This window comes from Schistocerca piceifrons, chromosome 1, assembly GCF_021461385.2.
Source record: "Schistocerca piceifrons isolate TAMUIC-IGC-003096 chromosome 1, iqSchPice1.1, whole genome shotgun sequence".
NCBI lineage: Eukaryota > Metazoa > Arthropoda > Insecta > Orthoptera > Acrididae > Schistocerca > Schistocerca piceifrons.
This window is the reverse complement of record NC_060138.1, coordinates 1,109,602,454-1,109,614,642: the sequence shown is the minus strand read 5'-3', so window position 1 is coordinate 1,109,614,642 and position 12,189 is coordinate 1,109,602,454. Positions and strand designations below refer to the sequence as shown.

The window sequence follows — 12,189 nt, the reverse complement described above, 5'->3', positions numbered from 1 at the left end:
GCCGATGGGAGGGCGCGAATCCGTCGTCTCCCAGGAGAACAGCTACTTCACACCTGTACTGTGGGACGGAGACAGACTGGCGGCGGCTCCATTATGCTCTGGGGAACGTTCACATGGGCATCCATTGGTCCAGTGGAGCTTTGCAAGGTACCATGACGGCCAAGCAGTATCGTACACTGAACGCAGACCACGTACACCCCTTCAAGATGATCTTGTTTCCCGAAGGCAATGGCATTTTTCAACAAGATAATGCGCCATGCCACAAGGGCAGGAGTGTGATGGATCGGTTCGAGAAAGACACTGATGAACTCCAAGTGATGTGCTGGCCTCCAACTCGCCGTAGGAATCCGTCTGGGATGTGACTGAACGTCGTGTCCGTGCCCATCGTCCATCTCCCCGGAATTTACGGGAATTAGGTGATTTGTATGTGAAAATGTGGTGCCAACCCTCTCCAGAGACCTACCAAGGCTGCACTGTAGCGACTAATCGCTGCTCTCATCCATGCCAAAGGTGGACATACAGCTACTAGGTAGGTGGTCGTCATCTTCTGCCTATTCAGTGTATACAGCCAATTGGTTGAATGATGTTCATTCGTAATAGGCCTTGTCCAGGTTTCAGTACCACTAGAGATATCTCCTTCAGAATGAATGAAATCTTCAATAGTGTTTTAAACATTTTTTTCTTTATTATTAATATTTGAGGTACTGACATGGGAAACGTAGTAAGTCAAAACAAATCATTTTTCAGATTTATTATCGAAAAGGTAGTGAGACATGTCGCCAGTGGCACAGAAGAAGCAGAATGTCGAAGTTGTCAGCCGTTGCGTTCTTACGAACGATGCGAGATGGCACTTGTAACACCAAGTGAGCTGGCGTGGGTTTGGAAGTAAGTCAAGAAGCCACAGAGATACCAGCGTTTACTCTGTAACCAACCGTTCATTACTGTGTTATTCATTCGATAGTAACGTTACTAGGAGTTGTTAGAACGACAAAATGACTCCCAAACTTGTTTCATTCACGTATCTCTGACCGTGTGGTGTGCGAAATGCGCGGGGCAAAATAAAAATTGGATGGTTTTGACGGATTTAACCTACTCAGTGGACAACAGCATGGTTGAAAATGTCAATTTGTGACTTCTAGTATTGGAGTATTCGTAGATGCCTTGTCTCCCAGATTTCGGAATAATAGAGAAGACAAAGAAGATTTCACAACCAATGACTCCTCACAAAATAGCTGATATGATTAGAGGAGCGCAGCATTTACAGCCATTCAATGTTGTTAAGATGTCGGAGGAACATTTCTATGATTTCACCTCGGCATGCGGTATATTATTGCATGCAGAACTAGTTAAGGTCAGTTCTGCTTCTTGGAATAGAATTGTGAGGGATAAGCTGTCCATTGTACGAATAAAAGATTCATACAATGAAATGTAACCGTGGGGGGAGCACGAAATTTTGAAAAAGGGTAAATTCAGCTAGAATTAAAAAAAAAACTTCTTGGTGATTTTGGACTACATGGAGGTCAAATATCGCGCATTTCACCACAATATTTGTACACCATAATTATATTTCTTATAAAATGTGCAGCTTTCTGTAAATATATAACCATTTGGTAAATACAACTTCATTTTTCATAATGTCAAACCAGTGTTTTGCTTCTCCTCTCAAATTTGCCTTCATGAGTTACTCCCTTCCCCATGTCAACGCCTCGAGAAGAAAATGTAAATAAGATGAAAGAATAATAAACATAAATGTGAGATATACACAATGAATTAGAAAAATTTTAAGGCGAAAATAAAATGGAAGTTTTTGTACATACGACACATGACTTCCTTCACTTTCAGTTAAAAACAGTTGCCATAAAATGTAAAAAACAGACACACGGCAAAATTACATTGAAAAACATATTTAATAACCTTGGTGGGGAACACTGATGTTAAGAAGAAACACGTCTGTGGCGGTAAAGCTGAAGGACCTGCCCTGGCGTGGGTAGTCTAATGTTGAATCGGAATGGCTGGTCGTCAAGGAGGGCACAACTGAGGTAGTATATAGGTGGAGGAATGCGATAATCGCTCAGCCGTATGAAACACGTAACTGAAGCGGTAATACAACAGTGTGACATACATTTTCGGGTCTTAAATAGAAAAAAATTGTACGTAGTCTAAAGGCAAGGACATTATAAAAGAGAATCATCATCATCAGTTATCTACTATATTAGCAGGTCCTTTGCCTCTCCATTTTCTGCGATCCATTGCTTTCTTCTTAAGGCTGCTGTATGTTGTACCGTCCATCATGTCATCCAGTATCTGGAATCTCTTCCTTCCTCGTTTCCTTTTCCCTTCTACATAACCTTCTAAAACTGTTTTTATCAGTCCGTCATTCTTTCTTAATATATGCCCAATACAATTTCTTTTTCTTTTCTTTATTACATCTAGTAACTGTCTTTTCTCTCCCACTCTTCTCAGTACCTCTTCATTTTTTACTCTGTCCATTCAACTTATTCTTTCCATCTTCCGCCATGTCCAGATCTCAAAAGCCTCCAGCCTTTCTCTTTTTTCCTCATAGTCCATGTTTCAGCGCCATATAGAAGAACACTCCATACAAGACATTTTATGAGTCTCTTTCTGAGTTCTCTGTCCAGGCCGCTGCAGAAGATTCTCCTTTTCTTATAAAACGCCTCTTTTGCCACTGCAATCCTTGTTTTAATTTCTGTGGTGCACTTCCAGTCGGTGTCTACCCTGCTTCCAAGATACTTAAAATTTTTCACCTGTTCTAGTGTTTCTCCATTCAGCATAATTTTTATTTCCTTATTTCCTCCTAGTGCCAATACTTATGTTTTATTTGTGTTAATTTTCATTCCATATTTTTTTCCGTTAGTTGCAATGGTGTCCACCAAATCCTGTGGCTAGAAGGACCATGTCATCAGGAAAGCTCAAACACCCTACTCTTCTTCCTCCAATTTCTACTCCTTTGTCATTTAATGAGCATTGGTCAATCATATTTTCCAAGTAGAGGTTGAAAAGAGTAGGTGATAAACAGCATCCTTGTCTTACTCCTTTTCCTAGTCTGATCCAGTTTGCACTTTCTCCTCTCAATTTAACTGAAAATTTTTGATTAAGATATAATGTTTATAAGTCTTCTGGTTTTGCAGTCCACTCCTTTTCCCTCATTATAGTCGCCAGCTTGTCCCAAACCAAAAGAGAATACAAAACGAATAAAATAATTTTCCTTTAAAATGACTACGACAATAAGAAGCACAAACGAATAAAACGATTAATTGCAAAAATATGTGCTGAGGCAAAATAATAAACTTTAACAAGGTATTGTTATGTGCAAAGAAGAAAAATATTCTTGTGTATACATGTATAACCAGAATACCGCACCGTCTGAATTCTAGCGGTAAGGAAATACAGGGACCGCTAAGTAAAGTTTTTTTTGCAAACCTCTATTTGTCGAGAAAGCAATGTTGCGTCCACATTTCTAAACCAACAGACTCTGAATCATGTGCGATAATAAAGTGCGTTGGTCCCGCTCTGAACCTCCTGCAAGCAGTTATTTGCCTTGGCGTTCAAAATGGCTCTGAGCACTATGGGACTTAACTTCTGAGGTCATCAGTCCTCTAGAACTTAGGACTACTTAAACCAAACTAATCTAAGGACATCACACACACCCATGCCCGAGGCAGGATTCGAACTCTCGACCGTAGCAGTCGCGCGGTTCCAGACTATAGCGCCTAGAACCGCTCGGCCACCCCGGCCGGCACATTGACGTTCATTGATAGAGTTGTTGGTTGTCCACATAAGGGATAACGTGTCAGATTCTGTTCAACTGGCTCGTTAGATCGTCAAAAGGAGATAGTTGGAGGGACCTGAAATGCTCCAAATGTTCTGAATTTGGGAGGGATCTGGTGATCTTGCTGGCGAAGGTAGAGCTTGACAAGCACAAAGAAAAAACGAGAAACTCTTGCTGTATGCGGGCGGGCATTATCTTGCTGAAACGTAAACCCAGGATGGCTTTCCACGAACGTCAACTAAACGGGGCATAGAATGTTGTCGACGTACGGCGGTGCTTTAAGAGTGCCGCGAATGACAACCAACGGGGCCCTGCTATGAAGTGAAGTGGCTCCCCAGACTTTCACTCTTGGCTGACAGTGAGTTCGAAGCGAGACTGATCAATGAAGAATTTTTTTTGACTCATCAGTCCTCTGACTGGCTTCATGCGATCGAAACGAATTCCTCTACTGTGCCAATCTCTTAGTCTCAATTATGTACTCCATATCCTCAATTATTTGCTGAATGGATTCCAATCTCTTTCTTCTTCTAAAGGTTTTACACTCTCAGCTATCTCCAGCACCATGGAAGATATTCCCTGATGTCTTAACAGATGTCCTGCCACCCTGTCTACATCTATATCTACACCTACATCCATACTCCGCAAGCCATCTGACGGTGTGTGGTGGAGGGTTCCTTGAGTACCTCTATCGGTTCTCCCTTCTATTCCAGTCTCGTATTGTTCATGGAAAGGAGGATTGTCGGTATTCCTCTGTGTGGGCTCAAATCTCTCTGATTTTATCCTCATGGTCTCTTTGAGAGATATACGTAGGAAGGAGCAATATACTGCTTGACTCCTCGGTGAAGGTATGTTCTCGAAACTTCAACAAAAGCCCGTACCGAGCTACTGAGCGTCTCTCCTGCAGAGTCTTCCACTGGAGTTTATCTATCATCTCCGTAACGCTTTCGCGATTTCTAAATAATCCTGTAACAAAGCGCGCTGCTCTCCGTTGGATCTTCTCTATCTCTTCTATCAACCCTATCTCGTACGGATCCCACACTGCTGAGCAGTATTCAAGCAGTGGGCGAACAAGCGTACTGTAACCTACTTCCTTTGTTTTCGGATTGCATTTCCTTAGGATTCTTCCAATGAATCTCATTCTGGCATCTGCTTTACCGACGATCAACTTTATATGATCATTCCATTTTAAATCACTTCTAATGCGTACTCCCAGATAATTTATGGAATTAACTGCTTCCAGTTGTTGACCTGCTATATTGTAGCTAAATGATAAAGGATCTTTCTTTCTATGTATTCGTAGCACATTACACTTGTGTACATTGAGATTCAATTGCCATTCCCTGCACCATGCGTCAATTCGCCGCAGATCCTCCAGCATTTCAGTACAATTTTCCATTGCATCATCCGCAAAAAGCCTCAGTGAACTTACGATGTCATCCACAAGGTCATTTATGTATATTGTGAACACCAATGGTCCTACGACACTCCCCTGCGGCACACCTGAAATCACTCTTTCTTCGGAAGTCTTCTCTCCATTGAGAAAGACATGCTGCGTTCTGTTATTTAGGAACTCTTCAATCCAATCGCACAATTGGTCTGATAGTCCATATGCTCTTACTTTGTTCATTAAACGACAATGGGGAACTGTATCGAACGCCTTGCGGAAGTCAAGAAACACGGTATCTACCTGGGAACCCGTGTCTATGGCCCTCTGAGTCTCGTGGACGAATAGCGCGAGCTGGGTTTCACACGATCGTCTTTTTCGAAACCCATGCTGATTCGTACAGAGTAGATTTCTAGTCTCCAGAATAGTCATTATACTCGAACATAATACGTGTTCCAAAATTCTACAACTGATCGACGTTAGAGATATAGGTCTATAGTTCTGCACATCTATTCCACGTCCCTTCTTGAAAACGGGGATGACCTGTGCCCTTTTCCAATCCTTTGGAACGCTACGCTCTTCTAGAGTTACGGTACACCGCTGCAAGAAGGGGGCAAGTTCCTTCGCGTACTCTGTGTAAAATCGAACTGGTATCCCATCAGGTCCAGCGGCCTTTCCTCTTTTGAGCGATTTTAATTGTTTTTCTATCCCTCTGTCATCTCTTCTTCTTCGTAGTGTTTTCCATCTATTCCTTTCCTCACCGATTCTGTGCAGATCCTCATCATTGCATACGTTATCAGTCAACCTAATTTTCAACAGTCTTATCTAGCACCACATATCAAATGCTTCTATTCCTTTCTGTTCTGATTTTCCCACAGCCGATGTTTCACTACCATATAATGGTGTGCTCCCAACGTAAATTTTCAGAATTTTTTTCCTGAAATCCTGACCATTGTTTGATATTAGCAGTCTTTTTTTGGCCAGTCAGGCCCTTTTTGCCAGTTCTAATCTGTTTCTTATATTCTCCTTGCTCCGTCCGTCATGGGTTAGTTTGCTCCCTACGTAGCAGAATTCCTTAACTTCATCTACTTCGTGATCATCGACCCCGATGTTAAGTTTCTCACTGCTCTCATTTCTGCTACTTCTTATTACTTTCGTCTTTCTTCGATATGCTCTCAATCCAAATTCTGGACTCATTTAGACAGTTCATTCCATTCAGCAGATCGTGTAATTCTTCTTCACTATCATTGAGGACAGTATTGGCATCAGCGAATCTTATCATTGATAGGTTTGTTTATAAATAAATATAAATAAACAAACCTATTGTATCTACAGTCGCAGGCTTTCAAAAACCATTCATAATGGATCAAATCAGATTATTAGTGCCAAGCCAGGCAATGAAAGCTATATATAAATACAAAAACCTCAAAACGAAATTATAAACAAACCTATTGTATCTACAGTCGCAGGCTTTCAAAAACCATTTTTAATGGATCAAATCAGCTTATCATTGATGTCCTTTCTCCTTGAACTTTAATCCCACTCTTGAACGTTTCTTCTATTGTGGGTAAGTACCCTCTGTCAACCACTTTATAGTGTTGTCGAGGTAATATACACAGATGCAGATGTAGATACGTGGTTGAGATACGATCTGTTGATTGCAGGCGTGCAAAGGTCGAACCAGGGACTCTGGCGCCATTGTCCGAAATTCCATCGGTGACGCAACAGATACTGCTGCATTTATCCCAGCCAGCTTCCAGGTGCCATCGTTCGCTGACTTCCTCATCGCCTACTCCACATTCGAAGGTGTGGTACCATGTCAACTACTAGAACGTCTGTTTTTTTTTTGTTTTTATTAAGAGTAATCAGTTTACCAAACATATATCTATTCTATGCAGCTCAATTCTGCCCATCTATAAGTACTACGCGAATGATAAGTATAGCACATGGTGAAGAAACAATAAGAACTTAAAAAATTTTTTTGCGTCCGTACTGCTGAGAATCTGAACAGGTAAAAACACATTCATGAACTCCCACAACAACTTTCTTCAGCAACATTTGTACATCGAATCATTGCAAATCTTTGGGAGTGGCAAATCAGGAAGTTAACATATAATGCGTATTTAAGTAGCTGTACGCCCTTCTCGGTTGACAGAATGTAGTGGAGTTGGGTGTTCTCTCTCTCCGCGTATTCACTGCTGTGGTTCAAGGTGGCTACTATTCAGAGGTATTTTTTCCTGCAAACGTTACTCAGAAAACCAGGCACGTAACTGTTCGTTAAAAGGTTCTACCTGGGCTCGCGCGGAATTAATCTAATGGGAGGAGGCATCTACCTGTTGCAGAAAATTCTTTTCGTCATAGTTTACTGTACCTGTGAATCCGTATATCGACTGTCTGAGCTCTTTGCTCCAACGATGTTCCACAGCTTACGTTTCTAAACCGAGTTATTATTAATGAAATTTTGACTTATAAAAGTTTCATTATTCATGGTCGTGTTTGTTAGTATCTTTGTAAAATTGAAAGGATGTGACTACATAACTTGAAATTACTTTTATCTCGTTAAAATCATTCACGGCACATTTTAGTTTACGCAAGATCACTGCTTCAGAGGTTCATTAATACTTTTTTGATGCTTTTACTAACAAAAGTTTAAAATTCAACAGTGCAGTTTTCCTTCGCCATACACAATTTAAAAAAAAAAAAAATGTTGTGACTCGACTTCATTGTGTTCTTCTCATTAAATCACACACAGTACATTACAAAAGTTTCTGCCGCAGTCAACGATAACGTGTTCGATGCTGTGAATGGGTCGGCAGATGGACGTATATACAGCTACAATGAAACGTTTTCCTTTTTAAAATATGTACACTAATTACGGGACAACGACCCAGGCGAGTTCCGGCGCATCTACATTTGTGGGCTCGCTGTCGGCTGTAGATTTTCAGCGATCGTCGCTCTCAGGCCAGTTACGAACGAAGTACGGTATACGACGCTGCTCTCCACTGTCCCCACCTGGCGCCATGAAACAGAAAACACGAAACAGAAAACGATTACGTACTTCAGTTAATTGTTTCGGAGTTAAAACATTACAAACCTCACAGAGAAAGAAAGAAACTGACCTAATTGTCGCACTGTTGAACATGGGGCTCCGTAGCAGACCGAATGTATGAATTCTCCGCCCTTACTGATTAAAAGTAAAAAAAAATTCTGTTAATTTATGCAGAAATTTGGTTCAGAACATATACACAGCGATGTTGCCCAAGCGGAGCACAAAATAAATAAATAAATAAATAAATGAACAAGTAAATTGTGGTCAGGTTTTTGAAGGTCTATTTGTTGGCTGGTTCAATGCTGAAATTTGTTAAACTTACGTCAGAGAAGCACTCGACCCAAAGGACAGGAAAGAAGGCTCAAAAATATTATAGTTCAAGAATGCATTTGCAGATGATCAAAAAATTGAAGAGACTAACAAAAATTAAGAACCTATTAGGGAGGTAGTTCTTGATCAAACTGAAGGACTTAAAGAAAACGTAGAATATCTTCCACATTACGGCTATGCAAAAGCATATAGTGTATTAGTTGAAGAAAGAGCAAATGAAGAAGAACCCAATGAAAGTAGTAGTAATATTGTCTTTTCTGACATCTGTCAGTGAGCTTTGATTGTCTTGGAAATCTAACAGTTGAGTCATCAAAATAATGACAAAAAATTCAAAAACAAATATTACTCAGACAACGAGATAAAAAAAGCGTTAACTAACAGTTAACGTCTGACACCTTCTGTATCAGCCACAGAGTGAGAATTTTTATAGGACTTGATGGCACATTCAACTAAATATCACAAGAAGTGGTTCAAATGGCTCTGAGCACTATGGGACTTAACATCTATGGTCATTAGTCCCCTAGAACTTAGAACTACTTAAACCTAACTAACCTAAGGACATCACACAACACCCAGTCATCACGAGGCAGAGAAAATCCCCGACCCCGCCGGGAATCGAACCCGGGAACACGGGCGTGGGAAGCGAGAACGCTACTGCACGACCACGAGCTGCGGACTAAAAATCACAGTTTGTACTATTATTGTTGCAGTCTCTTTACCACAGGCACGAGTTTGAACAACGCATATACTCGTAAATTTGTTAAAAGTTTTCAAGCCCCACTAGAAATCTGCCAACCCTCTGCCTCGTACCTGCGTCCATTGTGTCCCGCCCTAGCTGCATCCGGACCGTCCTAATCATCTTGCTCTACCTGTTCCCTGGACTCGGCCGAACTCCGCCCGCACAGGCCCGTCAGCCTATTAGTATCGCTCTAGTTTTCGTAGACTTCACATCGTGCCACTTGGATATTACCATCTCAATAGTTGTGATATGGAAGTTTCAACGACAATTCGTGGTAAGCCTAGTTGCCGCTATGAAGGTTATTCTTACACGGAAACCTTACCGCGGATAGCTTAAAACCAAGAATACTGCAGTGCTCTTTTCACACCAGCATCAATATGGAGCTCTGGATGACGCAAGGTTGGAAGTACAGAGGACTCTGAACCAGGCAAAAAAGACGGCACGAGAGGAAAATACGTTTATTTCTAAAATCTATTCAGAGGAGTTAGGTAGCTTGCATAATCGAGGGTACGACTTTGTGACAGAAATGCCAGAGCAGCGAACAACGAAGAGGGCGGGCAAAGTCACAGGGAAGTGAGAGCGACCCAGAGACAAGAGAACAGATTGAACTTAAAGCAGAGCTAATAACTATGGATGATGACAGCAGTTTCCTGTTAAGCGACGATAAATCAGGAGACAGGATAATAGTTTCTTGTGGAAGAGCAGGGAGAGAGGCTCTAAGAAGTAAACGAGACTTTTTTTATGGATGGCACGTTCAAGTGCTGTAGCAAACAGTTTTCACAGATATACAGGGTGTTACAAAAAGGTATGGCCAAACTTTCAGGAAACATTCCTCACACACAAATAAAGAAAAGATGTTACGTGGACATGTGTCCGGAAACGCTTAATTTCCATGTTAGAGCTCATTTTAGTTTCGTCGATTCACCGCCAGTTGGCGCAATTGAAGGCAGGTAATGTTGACTTCGGTGCTTGTGTTGACATGCGACTCATTGCTCTACAGTACTAGCATCAAGCACATCAGTACGTAGCATCAACAGGTTAGTGTTCATCACGATCGTGGTTTTGCAGTCAGTGCAATGTTTACAATTGCGGAGTTGACAGACGCCCATTCGACGTATGGATTAGCACGGGGCAATAGCCGTGGCGCTTTACGTTTGTATCGAGACAGATTTCCATAACGAAGGTGTCCTGACAGGAAGACGTTCGAAGCAATTGATCGGCGTCTTAGGGAGCACGGAACATTCCAGCCTATGAATCGCGACTGGGGAAGACCTAGAACGACGAGGACCCCTGCAATGGACGAGGCAATTCTTCGTGCAGTTGACGATAACCCTAATGTCAGCATCAGAGAAGTTGCTGCTGTACAAGGTAACGTTGACCACGTCACTGTATGGAGAGTGCTACGGGAGAACCAGTTGCTTCCGTACCGTGTACAGCGTGTGCAGGCACTATCAGCAGCTGATTGCCCTCCACGGGTACACTTCTGCGAATGGTTCATCCAACAATGTGTCAATCCTCATTTCAGTGAAAATGTTTTCTTTATGGATGAGGCTTCATTCCAATGTGATCAAATTGTAAATTTTCACAATCAACATGTGTGGGCTGACGAGAATCCGCACGCGATTTTGCAATCACGTCATCGACACAGATTTTCTGTGAACGTTTGGGCAGGCATTGTTGGTGATGTCTTGATTGGGCCACATGTTCTTCCACCTACACTCAATGGGGCACGTTATCATGATTTCATACGGGATACTCTACCTGTGCTGCTAGAACATGTGCCTTTACAAGTACGTCACAAGTGGTTCATGGACGATGGAGCTCCTGCACATTTCAGTCGAAGTGTTCGTACGCTTCTCAGCAACAGATTCGGTGACCGATGGATTGGTAGAGGAGGACCAATTCCATAGCCTCCACGCTCTCCTGACCTCAACCCTCTTGACTTTCATTTATGGGGGCATTTGAAAGCTCTTGTCTACGCAACCCCGGTACCAAATGTAGAGACTCTTCGTGCTCATATTGTGGACGGCTGTGATACAATACGCCATTCTCCAGGGCTGCACAGCGCATCAGGGATTCCATGCGACGGAGGGTGGATGCATGTATCCTCGCTAACGGAGGACATTTTGAACATTTCCTGTAACAAAGTGTTTGAAGTCACGCTGGTACGTTCTGTTGCTGTGTGTTTCCATTCCATGATTAATGTGATTGGAAGAGAAGTAATAAAATGAGCTCTAACATGGAAAGTAATCGTTTACGGACACATGTCCACATAGCATATTTTCTTTCTTTGTGTGTGAGGAATGTTTCCTGAAAGTTTGGCCGTACCTTTTTGTAACACCCTGTATACAGTTCATGCAGATTTTGGAAGTAATAAAAATGAGACTAATATCGAACCAGTTGCATTTGCATTATTACCAAATAAAAGGAGAGAGACATACATCCGACTTTTCAGAAATGTGCTGGAAAATATTCCAGAATGGAACCCTGCAGGTGTGACTGTAGATTTTGAGTCAGCAGCTCTTTCTGCAATTATACGTACTTTACCAACTTCCTCAGTGCATGGACGCTATTTCCACACGAGAAAGTCTTTCTGGAGGAAAGTGCAGGATCTTGGACTCACTCGAGAATATAAAGAAAATGAGGAAGTGAGACAACAAATTCGCACGTGTGCTGCGCTGGCGTTTCTACGCCCTGAAGATGTATGTGATGGCAGGCTGGAGATACATTCACAGGCACCGGATGTTCCTAGGCTTTCTGATTTTTTCGACTATTTTGTAGAGAGGTGGTTGGAAAATGAAGAAAACCCTATCAGCCTTTGGAGCTGCTACAAACGGCTCCATCGTACAACTGACCACCCCTGCGTGTTCATATTACGATTGCAGTGGGCACGCAAA

The 12,189-nt window shown here is 42.0% G+C and overlaps 1 protein-coding gene across 3 annotated transcripts in view; it reads left to right on the top strand.

Annotated features, from left to right (window-relative positions):
* LOC124798990 (caspase-1-like) overlaps positions 1-12,189 on the top strand; it is a 135,000-nt gene that overhangs the window by 110,849 nt on the left and 11,962 nt on the right. For all 3 annotated transcript variants that reach the window (XM_047262544.1, XM_047262537.1, XM_047262529.1), the window contains one exon: positions 6,839-6,980. In XM_047262544.1, coding sequence (XP_047118500.1) covers positions 6,839-6,980 — 142 coding nt within the window. The remainder of the gene's footprint in view (positions 1-6,838; positions 6,981-12,189) is intronic.